The sequence below is a fragment of the Leptinotarsa decemlineata genome, unplaced genomic scaffold (genome assembly GCF_025532065.1).
Source record: "Leptinotarsa decemlineata unplaced genomic scaffold, Ldec_3_MD MMD2_tig00001064_RagTag_RagTag, whole genome shotgun sequence".
NCBI lineage: Eukaryota > Metazoa > Arthropoda > Insecta > Coleoptera > Chrysomelidae > Leptinotarsa > Leptinotarsa decemlineata.
Window position 1 is genome coordinate 10775517 of NW_027412558.1, and position 25472 is coordinate 10800988.

Below are 25472 nucleotides of genomic sequence, written 5' to 3' on the forward strand. Positions count from 1 at the left end.
TTGTTTTTCTGCTATGAGTTGTATTATATTTTCTAGAATAATTTTAGGATGTTGATAGATTTGCTCAACCATATGTGATGGATGAATGAAGCTTACGTGAACTTATTTTGTAATGTTTTATAGAATAACGCTTTGAACCTCTAAATTGTTGAAACTTTTCAATAAGAAATAGAAAATGTCACCTGAATTTTCACCTGAAATTTTGCTCTCTAGAAGATCTAGAATAGTTGGGAACATTTGAGAATATTCAACAATATTCCAGAACATCCTGGAACATTCTTAAATAGTGGATACTATTTGGGATAATATCGGAACATCCCAAATCATTCTGAAATGATCAAGTGAGTTATATAGTGAGGTAACTCTCTATCCCTCAAACCTGAAGAAGGTTCCCGTTTCCACATGAAGGACGTGTTTTTGAAGATACAAAGGCTAAAAGTTCCGCCTCAATTAAGTTCTAGAACATCCAAGAGTGTTCAAGAGCACCCCACAATATTCCAGAACATCCCAGAAAATTCTGGATTTGTTGTAAAATATTCTGGAAGATAAAAGAAGCTTCTCATTTGTATCGAAAGGCTATGCTTTTGAAGATATAAGTACTGGGAGCGTGTAATCAGTCTTGGATGTACCTACTAGTTATAAGAAATGCGGATGAGGGTGAAGAACTTGATGTATACAGAAATAATACTAGCACTTTCAGATTTATAAATGACGAGTTGTTGCCCGCGGCTTCGCCTGTGTAGAATTTGGTTTGTCACATTAGGTTTCGTCACAAACAATTTTAAACAAAAAGTTGCAGTATTGTTTCACTAACCCAAAACTTCAGGTTTCCAACTTCAGAACTGAGGAAGTTCAATACAATCTTTGAACCCCTATTTTTTCCCCTTGGGGCGAACATTCCTGATTCCCTTTCTCGATGCTTATTTACGCTAAACAAATAACTCACATGTATATTTCAAGATTCTAGGTTCGGTAGCTTCGGCTGTACGTTAATATAAGGGCGGACAACAGCTTGTAATTCATATTTTTACTTTAAGAATACAGTAACTAAAAATATGCCAACTGCATTAAAAATGAATAGTTTCGAGAATCGAATTCTGAATATAAAAAAAATTCGCAAAACTAACACAACCGTCAACGACGTCTGCCCGCTCAAACCTGATATCCGTAATTTTTATTTCTTCATAGAGGCTATTAGAATTTGATCTAAATTTTTTCCGCAGAATTAATTTCAAGAACCGTCTCTGTATTATCTCCAATTGATTGAGATGGTTTTCTACTTTCTATCTTTTCAGTCTGTCAATTCTGCGTGAGTATATGAAATTCAATTTTCAAAAAAAACTTGTCTGAAAAATTCAACAAAAAACTCAAGAGTAAATTTTATTATCAACATTTCCCTCAATATACTAATCACAAATAGAATAAATACGTCATAAATAACAAATATCGATAAAGAGACAAGTGAACCACAAAACTAAGATACATAACAAATTAACATGTGAATTCAAAAATTGAATCGACATGAAATTTTCACTACAATTAATGAGAAAATATGCTTTGAGTAACAAACGCAATTTTCACAATTTCATTTAATCATCTTACGAATTCGAGTTTGAACAAGGCTATGTACATGTTTATACATAAGGTATTTTCCTAATAATTTTTTTAATTGACAAAAGAAGGACAAAACAATACAAAATAGAATACTGCAATTTGTACCAGCATGTAATTTAGTAAATAATGTAACAAATTCAATTCTAAATTTCATACAAATTGCATATAGAAGGCACAATATAACTTAAGTCTTTTCTTACAGTCAAAATATTACCTACTTTATTACCCAGTCAAGCAAATACCTAGCTAGAAAATGAAAAATGAGAAATAAAACTTCCTATGTTTTTATACCGCTTGTTTTAGTAACTATGTGACTAATGTTACTGCAGTTTCGTCCTACAAGACATTTTCAAAGGACGAAACTGTAGTAACGTCAGTTCCAAATACAAGCGGTATAAAAACATAGGAAGTTTTATTGCTCATTTTTCATGATGATCTTCTACCACTTAGTAACGGCTACATCCATCAATTTACCTAGCTAGAGTTTGAAACTTCATCAACACCAAACAAGATAGAATTTTCATTATATGAGTCGAAAAAAACTTACACTGATATCAACTTACACTGATATTAACTGGGAACTTTTGGCACGGTGGTCCAAATTCAGTTTGGTTGTGTTGAATGAGATTCCATAATCGTTGGATCTACTGGATTATTACTTCCACATCAAATAACCAATTAAATCTTAGTTTTCGTGACAGTTACTTTGTTAACTGTTAATTTCGAACATGTAATGATCATTTACGCTTTTTTGGAAACTTGGTTAAGGAAACCAATAGAAAAATTGCTTGTGGATGACTGCCAATTCTACTTGTCATCGACATTTCAATTAAAGAGTCGATAGTTCTGAATATGGTTTCATTGGTTGAAGTAACAATCTTTCGAATACAACTCTGGAGGAAATGGTAGAATATCAATATTAGACAACCATTATCTTTCCCTCTATCGGTATATAATGTTACAACCAAAACTTTTAACATAACCTAATATTCGAAACTGCCTGCACCTATCCCAGTAATTTTAGCTACTGTTTAGTTTGACCACGATTAGCACAATTTTTCAAATAGTCGTGGACAATATTGTGCCTGTGTTTTTGAGCTATTTCTGCCGGAGTATACCCTTCTTGGTTTTGGAGACTGGGATTTGCTCCGGCCGCTATCAATTGTTTGCAGACCGGAAGACTTCCAGAAAATGCAGCGGCGTGGAGGACACTTTCACCGTTCTGGAAAAAGGAAAAATTCAAAAAGAATCCTTGCAGAGAACGTAGAAAAACTAAAGAACAAACAAAAAACACAATTTTATAATTTTCATTACAAAATAGTATATTCTGAAATCTTTTGTGAAAAAAAAAGTACAATCATATAGATCATTCATTTCCTATTAGTATATATGTATAGTCAATACGAAGTAAATCCGAACAGCTAAATAAAAGACTAATGGCATTACTCTTTACTACTAATACAAAAATCCGTGTAGGTTTATGATAAATAAAATTGCACCATATTATTATATTATACCACGCTGCCCATGCCATTCAAAGAAACTGCCGACTTTCGGTAACTATTTAGTTTTTATGCCATTCGAATTGACTTCATATATACTATACACAGTATGGTGGAAATGAAAGAAATAAATTCATTCTTTCGTATTTTGGTGATTGACGATTTTTAATTTCAATTGGTCATTCTATTAGATTTTATTGTATCTTGTCATCTGTATAAGCCCGATGACGTCAATGATGATTTTTTCAAACAGAAACGTGGGTGATGCGGTACATAATTTGAAAGATCCTTTCATTATCTATTCAACCATATCAATATTCTTGAATAAACTCCGTTTGTGAAGTGTCAAATATTTTTCAATATTACAATTAACATTTTTGTTTGAAAATAACAACCAAATTCAAAGCATATGCTCAAAATGATGACCCTCAGCAATAAGACCATGAGATAGTTGAGTAACGAAGTCATCCTGCAGTTTTTGAAGAACTTCCGAAATTTTCTGCGCCATCTTTAACCGTATGTATTCCTTGAGTTCATCGAATTACGTGGTTTATTTTTGTACACTTTACTTTTCATGAAAAAAATCAAGCAGAGTGAGATCTGGTGACCTGTGTGGCCACAGGATTGACCCTCTTCGCCCAATCCAAGTAGTTTCTCACGAAGACCGAGTGATGTGGGGGCGCACCATCTGGCTGCAACCACTGATAATTTCAGTTTGGGGACATCAATTAGAAGGAAAGTAACTTCATCCGAAAAAAGAACTTTTCTGGAAAAACATTGGATATCTGTTATTTATTTTATCAGAATCTCGCAAAATGCGTCTATCAAAGTCATCATCCAGAACTTCCTGGACTAAAAAATATCATAGGGGTGCCATTTTTTCTTTTTTAGCGTGGCAAGAACTGTTGAATTGTGGTATGTTATTATTTAATTAGTTGCCATGAATTGGTACAGAAACGGTAGCAGAGCATCTAGTTTTTTTGTTTTCTGCTACTGGTTTCATAATTTATTCAGAAGGTAACTTACACGTTCCATTTTCAAAAATTTTTCTCAATTTTGTTCAAAGTTGACAGCGAGACTGTTTCGAATCCGAATGTTTAAAAAATGCAAGTGACACTCTTTACCAATTTTTCTTGTCAGAATTTAAAGAAAGCCGGAAACTCATATTGAATAACTTGATATGATGATGAAAATATAAAATATTTTACACTTTACAAACGTCATTTATTCTATAGAAGTATTGATATGTTTGAATAGAGGATTTAAATACCTTTCTAATGATGCACCCTATCGAGCACGTTTCCTTTCATCGGCTCTCAGAATTTTTCCCTCCAATGACCGACTTACAAAATTATTAACGTTTTTTAACGTTTATGTTTAACGCAAAATACTTGGTCTATTGGCAATTATATCAAAAAAGGTGAGTATCGCTATTGCTCATGCATTAAACAAATAAAAATGTAATAAAGATGTCATAACATCCTAAAGACATTAACATTAATTAGTCATAAAGCCAGTATATCAAGCTAGGAATGAGAATTTTCCCGGATATGGTATTTTATTATCTAGTATTTATGAATTTCCTCTACCTATTAGGAAAAAAGTCAAAGAATTAAAATATTTTGTTGACAATTGACGAATTACCCGCTGATAAGACTTTGCCAATGATATTCACATCTTCAAACAGCAGAGCATATACATTTCTTTCCAGAAATAAGGATGTATCATGGTTCTTTGAGTTCCCGCATGGTCACTATAAGATTTCAAAACGTGTACTCAGAATTTTTATCTTGTGGCGGTTTATCTGGCCGTGGTCAGTAGGTTTTTATTCCAGAGGTTTCGTCTACTACTGCGGTAGACATTATTAAAGGCGGTGTGAAAACTGACTCACTATGTTATTGGAATTTTTCTCCGGTTTTATTCCATTGGTGGAGACTTCGTTTTTGTTGGTAGGATGAAAATTAAGTGCAGGCAGCCACTCTTTAATAATGTTAATTCCCTCTCACTTTCTATCGAAATTTTCTTTGTTTATGGATTTAAATTGTCTCCCTCTTGGATAATAGTGTTTGTACACTATGGTTGTGTCCAGTGTTGTATCCTTTGTACGAGATAATGTGAGTACCTTCTTTGCCCGCCCACCACCAATGGAATAAACCTGATAGCAAACTTCAATAACGTAGTCTCTGCTGTGAGAACAACTCAAGCACTTCGTCCATTGCCTCATAGTCGGTGATGTCTACCGCAGTTGTAGACCACAGCCTACAAACCCGAAAAATAGCTTCAACAATTATCTCCGACGGCAAAAGTTTACGTGTTTTAATTTTGTTCATCATTCTTTCATTTAATAGCACTTTCAATGATTTTGAAGTTTCACTTTTGCCATAAGAACTAGGTATGCCTTTTTTGTTTTCCATCATTGGGCTTTGTATATGTGATTGTATATCTCAGTGTATTTTGTTTGTTTTATAAGGAGTTCTAACATCATAACTATTGCCAATTCCAGATTATCTTGAAACATTAAGTATGACGTCAGGTGATTTTAATGGCATTACTGTGTGTACAGCCATCTTGTTGTTAAATCACTGTTGATTGTTCTTTGCATTCATTGAACAATGTACGAATTAGGTCAAAAAAAAAGTTTATCAAATGGACTTCTCCATCAAAATATTCCACAATACACAGTACTTAATCTGTGGCAATAGTTTATAACTTTTATAACACTTGCAGGATGGTTTAATGTGTAGTGAAGGTATCAGCATGTATTTTCTTTCTATAAACAGTTGGAAGGAAAGTAAGATGAGCAATTTGTTCATTTTCTATTGTGAACTTCATTTTGGATTCTGATACGTTTGGAATGCCAAAATTTCTACAAAAAGATCAATAAAAACCCTAATTCCTTAATATAATTCAAAAGTGTATTAGGATTCTAGAGATGTTTCATTGAGATTATTCAAAACTTTTATTCAATGACGAACTACTCAATGAAACGTTTTCCAAACTAACTCTTGTGTCGGAGCACCTTTTGTATTTAAAGTGCTCCCCTAACAAGCAACTTAGAAATAAACATCCCCCTCCTGAAATCAATAAGCTGATATCAATTTACAAAGCGTGTGTTATTTGTATGGCTCCATGTCTGGAACACAGAAATGTAAAATTAAACATCAATCATAGAGAAGCATGATGCTATAGTTTATTTTCGGTAGAGGAAGTGTAAAGTCAGTAGATAAGTGGTAATAACGCCACATTACGTCTTTGCACGTTTAATTTTGCAAATTAAAGGGGTCATATATAGTATTTTGGAAACGGAGGTGGTGGCTAACAACTCCATCACCTAGTTTCATCAAAATTATTCAATTGAACAAAAATGTATGTCGCTAAACGAATTAGTATCATCAGGAGATGACTAACAAGAAACATCTAAAAAGACAAAGTAAAAGAGGAGAAAGAAAAGAAAAAACTTAACTCATGATTCAGTATGCGCCTACTTCCATAATATATATCTTCTCTGAGCAAAGTATTGTGTGGAAATTAATTCTAAAAATTAGTTCACCGATATCTGCTATCACTTCGAATATCAATTTTGCTATGAGATATCACTATTATCATATATTATAAAATAAAATTTACCCCCCTTTCTGCCGCAGCTGTCTGTTTACAGGCGATAAACTCAAAAACTTATGAACGTATTTTCATATGATTTTCACCAATAGACGGAGGGATTCAAAAGGAAGGTTTATCTCTATAATTCATTAATGTTTTGTGTGAACTGGTTGAAATATGATGATGTTACCGAGGTCCGGATTTAAAGGAGGGTAGGCGGGGTTACTGCCCCTGGGCTTCCACGAGAGTGGCGCCCCACAATAAAGATAAAAAATATCCAAATTTTGACGGGTCAGCAATTTTTGGGTTTTTCCTCCCAGAATTTTTTTGCATTATCACTAAGAATACTTGCACAAACAATGATATTGTTATCGATATATCAAAAAGCTCCGATTGCAAGTTTCCATTTACTATCAATTTTTGATTTGATGGAGCATTTCAGTGGCAATTTTTGTAATGTGTAAAAAAATTGGAAAAACGGTTGACCCTGAAGGTCATTCATACAACTTCTCTCTTCTTCGAGCTCGAAATTCAAAAAGTTATTCAACAAAATAACCTTAATGGAAATTTTTAAACGACATTATCTATTGAACGCGTCGATTTTCGCCCGCTTCCCCTTTTTTGATAATTTTTAATTTTCTTTTATATTTATATATTTTATAAAAAAAATTAAAGGGCTCATCGTGTTCCCTTTTTCTTACCCCTGCAAAGCTGGGCGCTAGTATATAAAGAAAAATAACAAACGTACTGTCAAACATGTATCCACGAATATTTTCAATATAATAATCTGTCTCAGCCCCGTACGGGTACAATTCAGAGTTGCACTTTTATCGTGAAACATACTGAGTTCAAGCTCATAGCTTGCAAACCTGTCCTAACTTCAGAATCGAAGTTTCGATACGAATATTCAATATGTACATAATTGACTAATTTGACTAATTGACTAATTTGAACAAAAAGTAGTTTTGCTTGGTAATGATGAGTACAATTTTCAAAGTATGTACTTACTGGTAAAATTCCTAAAGATGGTCTATATTTCAATAGTTCCCCAACCACTGCTGAATGACCTTTATGAGATGCTTTGAAAAGAGGGGTGGCACCATCCTAAAAATAATAATGACTTGAGATAACTTAACAGAGCCCAGACACCTGTCAACCCAAACGAGACAAAGTGCGATCTTCAATTTTAGATCGTGATGTTTTTTTTACATACATGTCTTGCAGCATCCACAAAAGATCCAGCTCTTAAAAGTTGTGCTACGATATGATCATGACCCATTTGGGCACCTATCCATAATGGAGTCGCCCCGTCAGTTCTTCTCGAGTCCGTCTCTGCACCTTGAGCTAACAAATAGACTAATACTTTGAAATGGCCATTTTGAGCTGCTATGAATAGGGGAGTAGCCTTGTCCTAAAAAACAGTGAAGACAAAATAAAATGACCGCATAAGTTGGAGTTGTGACTTCCTACGATTTCCCAATTTTGTAACTGTATGAAGATCTGCAGTGAACCGCATTATTCGTCGAGGATACGTCTCTAAGCCAAAAAAACCAACCTAATCTCAACGCGACACTTATTTTTCTTTCTTATCTTATCCAATCCTGTGGGTTGAGCTACCTATCGGGCGCGTCCCCAGGAGGCGGATAGGGAAACGGCCAGGGGACTGGGGGCCCTGTCCGGGAAGCCAATGTGACCTTACGAATGGGGTCGCCGGACTCCTGGTCAGTGGTAGAAATAAGTAGGGTGACGGGAACTAAAACCCCCCAAAAGCCTTTGCAAAACATGCCGCCGTGGACCAGCCTACCCATGCAAGCTAAGTTGTAAGGAATCGTGCCGACAGCTGAATGGCCGCAAGGTGATACGCGGTCACGATCGATCCTCTTGGAGAACTGGGCGAAACCTCATTGTAATCAGCCTACCGGCTGCCTCACTTGTGCACCTCCACGGAGGGAACCCCAAGAAGGTTTAAGAAGCCGCGCAACGACAGTAATATCGCTGCACCTTCCAAAACCTTCGCGGATGCCACCGTGAGACATCTCAAGTTTGCCAAAGAGAGTGTGTGTTCGGCGAGTCTTGGCCTAGATGGATGATGACCTAGGAGGACAACTTCTCGGGAGGATGTACAATGGGTCACATGTGGCCTAAGTGCTGTGAGTCTACACTCACCCTCCCTACCCTACATGGGGCGGGTTGGTCATATTTATTCATTGTATCAATGCTTGCACTAGAAAGGCTCACTTATTGTGCTCGTATTCCTCAACCGAATAGAATTCCAACGATGGCTTTATCCTGCGCCCTCTCATCGTAGAAAGCCTTGTTACGGTAATGCAGGACTCTTCTTCTAGTACTACTCGTGGAAAGAGCTTTTCAGTTCTCTAACGGCTGGACATGCTAAGAAACCTAGGAGACTATCTGGTGTAGCCAGGAAGTGGCTTAGTCTCCACCTCACAAAAATAGGGTACCTTGCATTATATTCTAGTAGTAGTAATGAGTGATTTTTTTGCTGGTATCTTTTTGGCAACACTGTTTTTGACAGATCACGCGTGAATCGTGTTTTGTGTCATTATTGAACTTGTTCAGTTTGGTCTATATTGAATTTTATTATCAAAATTCATGCTCGGTGAAGAAAGTGCATCGTGCACTTCTTCCAATTTATAGACAGTTTCGTCGGCCTACTGAGGGAGATATTCAGAAGCTTGTGACTAAATTCCGAACCCAGTTTACATTATTGGACATTACACCACCAAGACGCATACGTAGAGTGAGGACCAAAGAAAATATTGCGGCTGTATCCGCCAGTGTTCGCGATGACCGTGAAATGTCGATTCGCCGCCGTTCGCAGCAATTGGGCTACTGTTACTCAACTACGTGGAAAATTTTGCAAAAGGATTTGGGTGTAAAACCTTATAAGATACAGCTGGTGCAAGAATTGAAGCCACACGACCTCTCACAACGTCTAACGTTTGGTGGATCGGCGCTGGCAAAGTTGGAGGAAGGTCGACATTTTTATCCAAAAATTGTGTTCAGCGACGAGGCTCATTTCTGGTTGAATGGATACGTTAACAAGCAAAATTGCCGCATCTGTAGTGAAGACCAGCCACAAGAATTGCAAGAGCTACCGATGCATCCCGAAAAAGTCACTGTTTGGTGTGGATTATGCGTCGGTGGCATCATCGGGCCGTACTTCTTCAAAGAAGACAATGGCCGGAACGTTACTGTGAATGGCGAGCGCTACCGTGTGATGATTGACGACTTTTTGTTGCCAACAAGACTGTGCCACATGCCACTCGGCACGCGAAACAATGGCCCAATTAAGAGCCGCCTTCGGTGAACAGTTTGTTTCACGTTTGGGGCCCGTCAATTGACCGCCTAGATCGTGTGATTTAACGCATTTGGAGTATTTCTTGTGGGGTCATGTTAAGGCTCATTTCTACAGGGATAAACCAGCAAAGACTGATGCTCTGGAAATCAATATTGAAGCCTTTATACGTGAAATACAGGTCGATATGTTAAAGAGAGTGTGCCAAAATTGGACCTTGCGCATGGGCGATCTAAAGCGGAGCCGCGGACAATATTTGCATGAAATCATCTTCAAACATTGAATTATATTGATCGTTCTATCGTATTCAATAAAAAAATCATACTTTTTTTCAAAGTTTTTGTGTTGCTTTAAAAATCAAATCCTATACCTCTTAAAAAATCATCCATTATATTATATAGTAGTAGAAGCAGAATCTGCATAAGGAGAGGAAACAAAGTTCTCTTGCCAAAGTCTGCAAACGCTCACGATGAAACGATGGTTGAAACAAACCAGAGGAAGATCTGCTTTGCTGATTCCAATGTATGTATTCCAGCTGACGTACAGATGCCCTGAAATCTCACAACCTCTATACGGACCAATCAATTGGAAGGCGTCTCCTGGCTTGTGGGTGCATATAGTACCCTACAACCATCACAGTAGACCTACTTCCCAAGCCACATATTCGTGTTTCTTGCCTACCAGACGAAGATAATCGTAGACTGACCGCCAATCGGATCAACTGGCAAATGTACCATAGTCTGCAATTTTGGAGTAGACTAGTCTTGGATCAGGCCTTGGTAGCAAAGCACATATATTTTGCCTGCCATATTGTGGACCGGATCAGGTTTTCAGCGTCAGTCTCACTATTGCCAGTTGACCTGTAAAATCACTCACTAAGTAGTTGGACACGTTGAGAAGCAGGGAATATCTGGTTGAGTTTGAATGCATTTGAGTCACAATATGAACCTCTGCGGATTGTAGTGGAGGGTCGAATAGACTCAGTCACTTTGTTCCTACCTACCTGGTAGGTGAAGAAAGGTAAAGGAGAGATTAGAGAGTAAAACGTATGCTCTTGTGAGATTGCTCTATCTATATCTCTTTTCGGTACAGTTTGTATCCGCGTATGTGGTTCAACAGAACTGACCGCGCTTACTTATCAGATAGGGACGGACATCCAACTTAGTGAGGCGAGCTCAGCATGTCGTAGGTTGATCTTGAGTTTTATGGTTTAAGGACGTATCATCGGCGAATGTACTGTAGCAGATAATGAAATATAAAGATGAATTCAAGTATCGTTTGAATACAAATTCGTTGCAAGTTGATGAAATATCCACAGAACAAGAGAAGCTACTAATATTATTGTTCATATAATTTCAAATATCCTTACCTTCATATGTGAATTCACTTTAGCCCCCCTTTTAACAAGTTCTTTGACTACGTCCATGTGTCCACATTGGCAGGCGACAAATAACGGACTTCCTCCGTCCTAAAACAGAACAATCCATAAAAATCTCGAATCAAGGATTTTTTTATTTTGTTACAAATCCATAAAAAGTTATCGACTGTAAAAAACCCGTTAGATTCGGAGAGAGGAGAGATTGGATCGGTTTTCTGCCCACTGATGAAACGGCACACATGTTTTGCGTAATCTTTATCGAATTAAATGAGTCATATATTTGAATATCAGCAACGATGAGGTTTAAAAAAATCTTTGAATGAAGCGGTCATTGCCTTCGAAAAAAGACCAGTGGGAAAACGGATAGATGTTGTTTATTATAAAATATGAAAATTCTCAATTCAGTCCAAAACATCAGAATAGATAATCTACATACAGTGTGTCCAAGATGAGGAGGACAGCAAACATCGGAAACCGTAGGCATACACATTTGGTTAAATTCCAATTAAAGTTGCCAAAAAGGCTAACTTATAACGGATGAATATATTTTCCAGCCCATTGAACAGTCAGTAAACGTCATTTTGTAAATTTTGAAAAGGCGCAATAATATAGTGTATTTGTTTTTTAAATCTCGTTAAATAACACCAGAAGAAAAAATTGAAACGAAATTTCAGTTATTTTTTAATATATCCGGTGTTAATCGAATTTTTTTAAATTTCAAGGGATTCCAATTAACTTTTTCCTAATTTGACCGACTTTGTTCTATATCTCATAGTTTTCGATATTCCCATTCTAACCCTTCTTGCTTTTGACAGAAAGTAAGTATATCAGTGTCACTTTGTACATGCCTTGTATTAGCTTCACCTGTATGTATGTATGTATGTTTGCTTGTTTGTTTATAACTCTCAAGTTCGGGATCTGTATTTGACAGAATTATCGACATTAATACTTGATCTATTCGCGGGCAGATGGCGCTGTACGTAACCGAAATATCAATGGTCACTTTTCTAAACAATATACAGCTGATTGATCCCAAAGTTTAGATAAAATAAATATAGTTTAAAAAGACTAAACAACACGCTTTTATAGCATACGAAACTGAAAAATGTATCAAAATGATCAAAAGTTTTTTATTATACTGATTATAAATCAGTTGGATAAAGCGTCAGTGGTGACTTGCTGATGTTATTGTATAAGCTAACTATTACGCGATTCAGTTTATTGGCATGATTGATTCGACTTCAACGATTTGGTGAAAACCATAAATGTAAGAGCAAATAATGTACTTCGTTTTACGTTTATGTGATGGGACATTATCTCAGTAACATTTTTGTGTATCTTGATTTCAGGTAAAAACACGTTATTCATTCAAATCAAATTTTTCTTGGAATCGAAGAGAGATTTTCTTGAATTTCATGAAAGGAAAAGGGGACGTTTTCATTACACCAGCATACATAGATTTTCTTGAACTATATGGAAATGAATGGGGACATAACCATCACACCAGCGTACCAAATCAACAGGATTCTTATTGTGAAATTATCAACAGGAGAGTATGGATATTATTCAAAATTGTCTCTATTCTGTCAAGGCTCCAGCCTCTATTGTGTCTCGGCTCCATTTGAAATGGTTCATGACAGAATTGACAAAAAAAATCACAAGGAAATAAAATTTGAGAAGTATAGTTTAAAAAACTAAAAAACACACTTTTAAAGAACATCGAACTAAAAAGTTAAAAGTAATTTTTTTAATAAGCTTAAAACAATAACGAACGAAAAATACTGGTATTATTATGGTATTATTCACTTGTATGTTTGTTTGTAACGGACTCCTTTGGAGTTGATTTTGACTAACTTTAAACGGATATATTTATTTTATACTTAGTACACTTATAAAGAATCGGCACCAATACAATTATTTCATAAGTTTGTCTCATTATCCTGATCAGGTTCGCCAGGATTGAATAATTTCGATTGGTCCATTGGCGGAGTTGGTTAATGCGCGAGTCTTAATCGTCGCGAAGCATCGGCCTCACCAGTCGTGAGTTCAAATTCCGTCCATGACTGGAAACTGGTGGCTACCTTGGATGTGGTAGCCGTTTCTCAGACTACCTCTCCGAAATCGAACCCTTATTCCCCGTTACCCGTTACAACCATGATAGAGATAAAATCTACCTTCAACAGTTGATAAGGCAGACATTGGAATTACCTCAATACTCTAGAATTACCACAATTTTTCAAGTAAACGTGGGTACGATCTAGGGAACCATAACTGATTTAATGAGCCATTCGCGATTTCACCTCAATATGACACACATCAAAATTACTATGAGTAGATTGTCACTAAAAATTGTGTCTCTCCATTGCTACACAATAAATGATTTCGTATTAATAGTGACAGATAAAAACATTATACATTATAGCTTAAAAAATTAAAACAAATGGGCTTGAAGCAGCAAGTCAAACTAAAAAGTGGAAAATAAATAATAGTTTGAAAAAACTAAAGAAATACGCTTTATTAGCAACACAAACTAAAAAATGAAAAATAATTCGAAACTAATTTAAGATTGTGAAAAATTAATTTTGATGTAAAAAAGCATTGGGTGTTAAATATCTATTGTTATAAATACTTGGTTAGGAGCTGTTTTTCAGATTGGAGTCATAATAAAAATATAATTTAAAGCATTTCACGCTTTTTTACAACAAAATTAATTTTTTTGTAAGTGGATTTATTCATATATATTCATATATATTGAAAGTCATTAGTTACATCAAGCCACTTATTATCGATATTGAACACAATCTTAAATTAATTTCGAATTACTTTCAATTTTTCAGTTTGTGTTGCTATTAAAGGGTGTTTTTTAGTTTTTGAACCATTATTTATAATACAAATATTTCCTGTATTCATTTCTTGGAGGTATATAAAAATACTTATGGAGAAGTCTTCTAAAAATCACTCTATTGATTCCAAATGAATTTTTTCGATATTCTCTGCATTAATCAATTCAATTTTTTTTTCAAGGAAATATTTAGGTATCACCTTGATTCCCAAGATGCTATTGCGTATTTAACCTCAAAGATATTAAAAAGTCTAGATAATGGGAAAAAATCTGCTTGTGTATTTTTAGATCTTGCTAAAGCATTTGATACGGTCCCACACTCACAACTATTAGACATTTTAGATGATTTGGGTTTCCGTGGAGTAGCCAGAAAACTAATGGAAAATTATCTGAGTGATAGAAAACAGCAGGTATCACTCAATGGCAGTCTGAGTACGGAGTGCACTGTTGATTATGGCGTACCGCAAGGTGCTGTTCTAGGCCCAGTCCTCTTTGTACTTTACATAAATTATCTTTTCAGTATTAACCTGTCTGGAGAAGTCATCAGTTTCGCAGATGATACCGCCATAGTATTCGAATCTGAAAACTGGGACAATATGAAAACCATTATGCAGAATGATTTGAAGCTTATCAAAAACTGGTTCGATTATAAGTTATTAACGATCAATTTTGAAAAAACATTTTATATGCCTTTCTCATGTTATGAAAACACCACTCCTCCATTCAGTAACCTCAAAATCAGCGATAATTTAAAAATAAACCAGACTGAATCTATAAAATATTTAGGAGTAACCATAGATAAGCATCCAAGATGGAACATACATATATTGAGACAATGCAATACTCTGAGAAGTATCTTATACAGATTCAAGTACATCACCAATTTTTTTGAAGAAAAACATCTCAGAATGATTTATCACGCATTGGTTGAATCCAGGTTGATATATGGGATAATAGGATGGGGAAGTGCACTCAAAGAGCACATTGAAAAGTTGGAAATTCTGCAAAAAACATTTCTGAAAATATTACTAAACTAACCCTCTCGATATTCATCTGATTTGTTATACTCCGAATCTAGAATCCTTGACACCCGCCAGCATTATTTCTTTGTTGTATCTTAATTTGAAATTCAAACAAAAATCTAATCTCAAAAGACTAGAACATTGCTACCAAACAAGAAAAAAGTCCAATTATTTTAGAACACCGCTAGCTTCAAAATCTATAGGACAGCGATGCTTTTCGTACTTGGTGCCAAAATTTTTCAATTTTATTCCTGTCGAAATAAAAGAAACTCATTCTTATAGAGGATTCAAGAAGAAACTGAAAAATTTTTTAATTGATTCAAACAGATTCACTATTCATGAACTTGTGGAGGTTTGTATTACTGTATAGGAAGTGTCATCATATGTTTATTATTGCCCTTATTTGTTATATATGTATGTGTATGTATGTATATGTATATGTATATATATGTATATGTATATATATATATATATATATATATATATATATATATATATATATATATATATATATATATATATATACTGTTTACTAATGTTGGGGAAATTGTATGTGTTAAATTACTTGTTTGATCTGTAATTTTTAGTATTGTATGAAGTGACCACTACTTCAGTAGCAAATTAAACACGCTTATTTACTATAAAATTCAAATTTGAAGGTGGAAATATATTGTCGCTAGACGCACACCACAGACAGTCTTCGACTTTGTGGTTTTTTCAGTTCATTTACTATTTGCTATCTAACTAGTGCTTCATATTAATGTTACAATTTGAATCAAATAGTTCAAACTAGTAAGTGAGAACAAATAAATTATTATTATTATTACTTTTATTAAGGTTAAAACTTCTGATTGTGATTATCAGAAAAGAATAAAGCTGAAAATATGCTGGAAATAATTCTGTCAATAATCGAAGTGACTTTCAAACGATACCTTCATCCCTCATACAAATTTTTGCACCCCACTCTTTAAACCTCTTGATATATTTTTTCTAGTTTTTCATTTTATATTCATCGCCTCTGTACCATAACATGATTAAAAAAATTTATTCCTACATTAACTGTGATAACGTAGTGTTATCACAAAACATTTCAAATATTTTTCATTATGAGTGAAGTTACTTACTCATTTCACTTTGCTGTGTGTGTAATTTTAGGATCTGAAGATGGCAACAGTGCTGAAAGTCACGCCGTTTTTGTATTATTTTATTTAGATATAGGCCAAATCAGTATATACACAACAACTAGTATTTTTGATATATTTTGAAGAAAAAGAAATTTTTAGCTTTATACATTTCCATTGATATATGAAGAAATACAAACTTCATTATCCAAATATTAGATGTTGGTTTTAGATGAATGTGTGAAGATGACACACATTTTTGAATAACTCCTTTTTATTATGAACACTGACAAAAAATCTTTCCTGAATTTGTATAAAGTAGAAAGACAGAAAGTTTTTAACACAAAGTTGCTATTTCCCGTGATTGATGACAAAGCTTTAAGTCAATCATTCAGTATTTATGATTTTACCATAGGAAATTCCTTGAATTGGGGAATTTTTCCATCTCCTTACTAGATAACTATCACATATTAGGGGGTGTATTTGATATTTAGAGTTATCTTGCTTAGGTACAGAGAAATGTGCGTGATATGACTGATTTTGACATATGCTATTTTTTATTATTCATTGATGTCACAAACTGTCAAGTGAAGACTCTTAAAGTCAAAAATGTAGAAAAAAATTATATTTGCGCAAAAATTCCTGTAACATTATTGAAAATCCAAAATTTTTAATGATTTTTCACCACATTCGATATATAATCAGATCTTTCTACCAAAAAATCTATAATCAGCGACATTTTTGTGAGGATGCATTCAAAAAAAGGGGCGAAGCATACGAAAACCAATATATACGAAAGCAAGATGCAGAACAGTTGAAAGAACTGAGGTTAAAAATACAAGAAAAGCGAAAAAAGAAACTGAAAAAAGAACTGAAGAGATTGAAAAAAGAAATGGAAGAAGAACAAGAAACAGATCCAAGAAACAATTAGACATATACATGTTTTTTTATGTAATGTGGCAGTATTTTAAAATATGAGTGTGTTTTGAAATCAAGATGCACGACTAATTTACGTGAAGATCTCTAGCTGTTCAAAAATGACCAGAATTTTTGATTTCACTCCCAATCTAATTGATAAATACCGCAAATTAAAAAAGGGGTCTTCAAGATTCTGCAGGTTTTTTTCATGTGTTATCAATATTTGAAAGTGTTTTTATGTTACTTCAAAAAATTTAGAACATTTTCATGTAATTCTTGTTAATTCTCTAATACGATCAGAAATGATTATGGTTGAAAAATAAATGAATAAAATAAAATTCTAAACTGAAAGATGATCCAAAACTGTTTCCAATTCAATTCCCAATTGTGAAAATCATGTACATGCAGAATGTTCAAACACAATATCCAGAACTTTTTTGTTTTTAACGACCACCATAATTATTGTTTTTCTTTGATTTTGCGTAATTTGTAGGTATCAAAGAGTAGAAAATAAATAGTTTCATTCGTGCAAATTTATTTTTTCAGCAAAACTAACCTTCAAACTTTATATATCTGAAACTCTTCAGTCTTCCTTTTGATGACTGAAGTAATAGCAATTGCTTGCCATTTTCTTTGCGGTTAAATAAATATTAGGTTGTTTCAAAAGTTTTGTCCGCTGTAATGTCCTGTGTTCTCGTAGCTCCATATATCAACTCCATACATTTATGTTGTTCAATTTTAACTTTTTGCCTTTTCTCAGCCAGGTGCGTGCCTAGAGTAACAATACATCTATATCAATATCTTCAGTTTCAGAATTTTTTATCTCAATAGCTCCACTGTCTCTATGTCCTCTTAATGGAATATTCTGCCGACCCAAAAAGATAATGCTCTCAATGATAGAAGTGAGACGTTTCCTATTTTCGATACTTTGCTCCTAGAAGCTAGAAGACTAGAAAACAGGTGTAAAAACCCGTAGTTGTATTTTCATCATCATCATTTTTTGAGTTCGAAATTCAGAAATGTTCGAATTTTTTCTCTATGTAGTCATGGTCATGGGGGGGTAATTACCCCATTACCCTCTCAGACACGCGCCTGTTCTCAGCTTATTGCTATATGATGTCGTTAAGAGTTAATGAGCGCACATTAATCCAGGTCGATGATTTGGGGACCCTGGTGGAGACTGACACATCACAAACGGTGCCTGGGATGGCGGAACAACTGGGCGTCAGCTACCATACGTTTTTTAATGGTTTAAAACGTTTAGGAAAGGCCAAAAAGCTCAAAAAGTGAGTGCCCCATGATTTGAACGTTCGACAGAAATTGTCACGATTTGAGGTATGTTCTTCTTTGCTTTTGCGCAACCAAATCGATTCTTTTTTGGATCGGATCGTCACGTGTGATGAAAAGCGGATCTTCTACGACAGTAAGAGGTGTTCAGGACAGTGGTTGGACACCGATGAGCCACCTAGGCACTTTCCAAAGGCGAAAACCTACCAAAAAAGACCATGGTTACTGTTTGGTGGTCTGCGGCTGGTATGATTCACTATAACTATCTGCAACCTAGCCAAACCACCACAGTCCTATTGTGAAAAAATCGACGAAATGTACCGGTAGAACCTTCGTCAGGCAAGGCCAAAACGGTCTTCGTCGACTTCGTCGAATCTCGATTACCCAGTTTTTATGGAATCAATCGACTTCCCGTGGGTTGGGCTACCTATCGGGCGCGTCCCCAGGTGGTGGATAGGGGAACAATCAGGGGACTGGAGGCCCTGTCCGGGAAGCCAATGTGGCCTTGCAGACGGGGTCGCCGGACTCCTGGTCAGTGGCAGAAATAAGTAGGGTGAGGGGAACTGAAACTCCCCAAAAGCCTTTGCATAACATGCCACCGTGGACCAGCCTACCCAAGCTAAGGAGTAAGGAATCGTGCCGACAGCTGAATGTATTCAGCCTCTGGTAATGCGGGGATCTGCCAGACATGACAAACTCTTCCCTTGCTACTCGTGGGAACACATATGAATGAAACAAACACAAAAACAGAGACAACAAAAACCAATCCCGAGGCTGGACAGATATGCTCACCTCAATCTAAGGCGGTGGCTGGGGATGAACAGAAATGTCCACCCCAATCTACCGTTTGGAATGAGGCTAGACATAGCAGATCACCTCGTGATGTATTACAAAGGACAAGGCGTAAGCGCATTTGCGGCGCCGAGGCCAAAAGGGGAAAGATAGCGAAGGAGACAGGAGTGGCAGAAACTATAAGTGTTTTCCTAAACAAACGTTGATGAAAACTGGTCTAAACAAAGAATAGTAACCAAGTATTCTTAACATTGCAACAGTTTTTTAAACTTCTTTTATTTTCTAACGCCACGTCATAGACTCTTAGATACTTCTGACTTCACTAAATTCGGACATATGGTTTTGGAGCGTGCGGTTGTCTCTTTGAATTTCTATTGTTTCAATTTAATATTCGTGGTAATCAAGAAAACATTATTATTTTCACCCACAAAAAATAACGGCATGTGGACTGTTAACGTTTATTATTGATTTATTGACACGGGTGATATATTTTCAGTCAGGATTCGGAAATGTACATTGTGTCCAAGATAAGAATGAAGTGATACGGGGCCAATTGAATTAAAGAAAAGTAGCGCATTTATGTGGCCAATAATATGCCATTTAGAAAATTTTAATATTCTGAGTAGTTTCGGAGATATCCGAGAAAAACCGAAATTTGAGAATTTGGTTTTTATTTTCTCCTAGCTTTATTTTCAATGGAAATGTAAAACGAATAGCACTTTGCCATGGCCAGTTTTTAAATACTACACGATAACGAGAAAAAAATTTTTTGCGACATTTCGTCTTTTAAAAAACATCATCAACTTTATACTTTTATATGGTCCGAAACTAAAGTATACCCTGTATACTACTCCAGTTTTCGTTGTGAATACAGCAACGTATCACACAATATGATTTCATAACCATTTCTCGCGCAAAATGAAAAGTGATTACTTAACCTGCTTTCCTTCAATTTTAAATAGTATGCACTGATGGAAAAAAATACATATAATTTTCTGTTGTCATAATAATACTGTTGTTTGGTAGAATTTTTGACATATTACCAGTCCTACTTTTTCTTCTTGTTACTTACCTAATTTGTGTTCAAAATGGAAAACGGCAGCTTTTCGAATACTGAAAAATTTGATATGTTGTCATGTTACATTTTGTGCCAAAGAAATTTTGTTAATGCTGCACGTGCGTTAGATTAGGTTAGGTTAGGTCTAAAGTGAGTGGGTCTATTAGACCTTCCAGCGCAACCCGCAAGGGTTTATTGTGGCTCACAACTATTCACACTCAGCCAAATAAACCCAGCTTCTTAACGAAGTCGATTAGCTTGTATGATGAGTGGTTTTTCAGGTCAGATGGTAAGAGTACTGCTCTGCCGAACTCTAAGAACCTGATTCGGTCTCCAGCGGGGCAGGCACAAAGTATATGATCTGCCGTTTCATCATTTTCCAAACGGAGGCGACACACATGTGCGTACTCTAATAAATATCCAGAGAGGCGACAACTTGGTAAATCACTATTTAGGGTTGGGATTCTCGGTACGAATGTAATTGGGCCTTTTATCTATCAAAACAATTTACCAAAAGAGCGGTACATAAATTTGTTAGTAAATGATTTGGAAGACGATCCAGATAGTTTGCCTTTAGCAGTCATTCACAGCTGCTGGTTTCAACAAGATGGTGATCCAGCACATAACGCTAGAATCGTTTGTGGTTGTTTGAACCGTCGCTTCCCAGGATAGTGGATTGGTATTCATAGTTGATACATTCTGGCCTGCAAGGTCCCTCGACCTAACCCCATTAGACTTTTTCCTCTGGGGATATATCAAGAATCAAGTGAACTCTTATAATTGTCAAAATGAAGAAGATTTCCTAAGATTGGTAACTGCATTCTTTAACAATATTGTTCCGAATATGTTAACTCAAATTTTAAATTCATCTGTGAAACGAGGGTACTTGTGCTTAGAAAATAACGGCGGGTTATTTGAAAACTTGTTACAAGTTTCTCTTTATTTCCTATAATACATATTAGCTTTATGTTGATATTGCGACTCATCTTTGTATTCAACAACGCAAAAATTCCGGCAAGTAGTAAGTTAAAATTTATTATAAATAAGACTAATCAATTTACTTCATGTATCAGCGCTAAATATCTGAAATTGAAGAAATGCAGGTTAAGTAATCACTTTTCATTTTGTGCGAGAAACGGTTATGAAGTCATATTGTGTGATACGTTGCTGTATTCACAACGAAAAATGGAGTAGTATACAGGTTATACTTTAGTTTCAGCCCATATAAAAATATAAAGTTGATGATGTTTTCTGAAAGACGAAACGTCGCAGAAAAATTCTGCTTACGTTATCGTGTAGTCCTTAAAAAGTGGCCATTGCAAAGTGCTATTCGTTTTACATTTCCTTTTAAAATAAAGCTAGGAGAAAATAAAAACGAAATTTGCAAATTTCGGTTTTTCTCGGATATCTCCGAAACTATTCAGAATATTAAAACTTACTAAATGGCATATTGGGCACATAAATGCACTACTTTTCTCTAATTCAATCGACCCCGTATCACTTACCGTTTCCGATATCACCATGCTGTTCATTCTTATCTTGGACACAGTGTATGCATAAAAACGTTGATTGTTCATTCTCATAACGTGAAACTTTGGAAAACTAAGTTCATTTAGAGTGAACTAACAAAAACAATTCACTTTAGGATTTTTGAAACCACAGAATCCAATTCATTTGCTACATATTATGCAGGTGAACCTGTATTTCCCCAAAATGTGTTGTTCGTCGTGAAATGACAGATCATTATTGCGAATGTGACTTTCATTATAAACATGCATAAAACTGAGACGTAGATACGTACTGGTTCGATTAGCATAATAATTGACGTACGAAAGATAAAAATATAACGAACACGAAAAGTCTATCATTAACTATGGTTTTCAACGGGTATTTTATGAAATGTAAACCAGTAAACATAAAATTCAATTTCACTTAAAAAATAATACAGTGTATGTTTGAGATGAAGAAATGAAGTTTGAGATGAAGAAATGAAGTCAAAAAATGTTTAGTATAAACGTTTTCGGCTTCTCTGAAATATTGTACCTACAATACATATACAAAATACCTAGTACAAGAGTATCAAAGTTAGGTTTTTTCTATAAAATGTGATAAATTGTTTTCCACATTCGGATGAAAAATATAGCATTATACAGTGCATTTCTTTAATGCCCCCCCTTTTATTTTTTGAACGGGTCAACTCAAAAAATTGTTTTGGGATAATGACATTAATGCATGAATGCTTTATTAAATGAAATTGATAGATAAAACTTTCAAGATGGCGATTAGGCGCCATCTGGGAAAAAAAATAAAATGGAAAGGGTATCTTGTGACACATCATTTTGAAGCTCCTGACGAATACTTCACAACCCTAGAATATGAAGTCAATATCTTCACCTACTACAAAATGGCGTAACATTAAATAATGTCCTGACGACAAACACATTAATATCGATATTTCTAGAAATATTCCTTTTGATTTGATATGGCAATTCCAACAACCCGATAAGGTTTGTTAAATTATTTTTTGTTTATGAAAACGACAAAAAATGTCAGTAGGACAATGCACATCATTGTTTAGTTAGAATATTCTCATTTAGTTTTCGGTTTTACTAGTAGAAAGGTACCACGTCAACAATTTCGAAAATGGTCAATTCTCGTCCATTAGAAGAAAAAATTTAAGCGATTTTTATTTACGGTGCGACGCGTAACTTTCCCGAGACCGAAAGGATTTTCAATGAACGATTTCCGAATCGTCCTATCTGTGGAAAATATTTGAGGGAACTTGTATCCAAATTCACAACTACCGGTAGTGTACATAACAAAAGCCCCCAGGTCATCCGTCCATTCCGGAAGAACAGCAAGTGCAAATAATTGGTAAGATGGTAGTAAATCCTGAACTTATTCTGTCGCGAATGTTTGTGAGGTGACTCCTTCTACTGTGTGGAGACTTTTGAAGAGGAATAGGTATTATCCATACAAAATTAAAATGGTACACCAATTAACTGAAGATGACCCTGATTGAAGAACAGAATTCTGCGAAATCATGACGAAAACTGTGATGTATTCAACTTAAATAAAACAACTCCTTATTTTTCGATCTTTATTCTCTCGCTCACCTAGACATACTGCTCCTCGATTCCTAGATGATATATGAAAAAGTACTATGTACAGAGTGCTACACTAATACTATATACAGGATGTCACAAAAACCATTGCAAGGCATGCTACCTATCTCCAAAATATTTGTTTTAGTGACGAATGTACATTTTTTCAAACGGCAATGTTCACAGACAAAATTGCCTTTATTGGAGTGACACGAACCCTCACTTTTTCCGGGAAACACATACCCAATACTCAGAAAAAATTAACGTTTGGGCAGGAATATTTGAAAACCATATTATAGGACCTCTATTTATTGATCAAAACTTAACAGGGGAACTGTATTTGAATATGCGGGAAACTAGTGTTGACCCTCTCATCACTAAAATCGTCGAAGCGAATCCTAATGAATTCGATATGGATATTGTATTCCAACAAGATGGAAAACCACCACATTACGAGTAAGAAACTATTTGGCTACTACTTATCCCGGTCGTTATTGGATTGGCCGTCGAGGTCCTACAAAATGGCCAGCCCACTCGCCAGATTTGACAGCTTTGGACTTTTTTATGGGGCTATTTGAAGCAAAAGGTGTACGAAACTGAACCCGCTTCAATATTGAATATACGGCAGAGAATAATAAATATTTGTAGAGATATTGACGTTACTGTTTTCGAAAATGTTTAGCGTGAAATATCGAATAGGCTATTTATATGTCAAGAAGTCCAAGGCAACAATTTCGAGCATCTTCTGAACTAACCTCAATCTTATTACCTCATATTACGTTGTCAATGTATTCAGGCAAGTATTATAAGTTCCGCCATTTTGTAGTAGTTGAAGATATTGACATTATATTCTACGGTTGTGAAGCATTTGTCAGGAGCTTCAAAAAGATGTATCAGATTTAATTTATTTTCCCAGATGGCGCCCAGTCGCCATCTTGAAAGTTTCATCTGTTACTTTTACTTCAAAATAAAGCATTCACACATTAAGGTCATTATTCCAAATTTCAATTTTTTGAGTTGACCCGTTCAAAAAATGAAAGGGGGGAAATTAAAGAAATGCACTGTATAAGGTATATAACGCACGGTTCAACAATTAAACCGGAAATAGCATCAAAAAGTTGATATATCCAACCGTTTCCATTCTCAATGAAAACTCGTTTGAAAAGTCTGTTTTGTTATAAAGAAGTTTTAAACGTGAAATTTTTTCATTATCAGATAACAATTTGATCAATAACTTTTTTCTAATACAGGGTGAATGAAAATTTGAAAAACATAATTTTCTTGATGTAGGAAATGCTCTTGGGAATATTTCTCCCGGTCTTCAACACGACTGCGACGGTCCAGGATGCATGTTCTTTACTTTGGGTCGATCTTACTTCAAATAAAATAAGGAAGCATGTGAAAATTAATAAAAACACAGTATTTCATAATTTTATTTTGACTCAACTTAGTTAATGTTTGCGATACGATCTAAAGACTAATTAATCAACATGGCGCTTGAGGTTTTTTGGGTTCTGTAGATGAAATGTTATATTTACAATTTTTTCCTTTTAGAAGTAAGTACATTGAGACATACTCTGTATCTGAGTAGTATGAATGTGCACTCGGTTCAAGTAGCATTTCTTGAATAATTATTGTTAATTCGTAATATTTTATGAAACTACAGACTATTTTACCAAAATAATTCTAAATCTATTGTATTACCCTATTATTTAAGATTATACAATAAATATAGAAGGGACTAAGGCTGCGGGCACGCAAATGGCGACGGCCGAGCGATAGCGAGGCGACGGAACGGTGGCGATGCATACAACAACATCGACAGTATAAGTGACGCGCACGATACGAGCGGTGGCGTTTTGTGCCCAGACGAAACACTTTTCCTCATGGCCCCACTCCGTGCCACCCCACAGTCG

General features: G+C 35.3%; 1 protein-coding gene across 1 annotated transcript in view; it reads right to left on the bottom strand.

Annotated features, from left to right (window-relative positions):
• Positions 1 to 1367: 1367 nt before the first annotated feature.
• The window catches only part of LOC111509275 (uncharacterized), a 51517-nt gene continuing 27412 nt past the window's right edge, over positions 1368 to 25472 (bottom strand). The window contains exons 5-8 of the mRNA XM_074175681.1: positions 11405 to 11503; positions 7930 to 8127; positions 7725 to 7820; positions 1368 to 2836 (exon numbers count right to left, since the gene is read on the bottom strand). Coding sequence (XP_074031782.1) covers positions 2639 to 2836; positions 7725 to 7820; positions 7930 to 8127; positions 11405 to 11503 — 591 coding nt within the window. The 3' untranslated portion in view covers positions 1368 to 2638. The remainder of the gene's footprint in view (positions 2837 to 7724; positions 7821 to 7929; positions 8128 to 11404; positions 11504 to 25472) is intronic.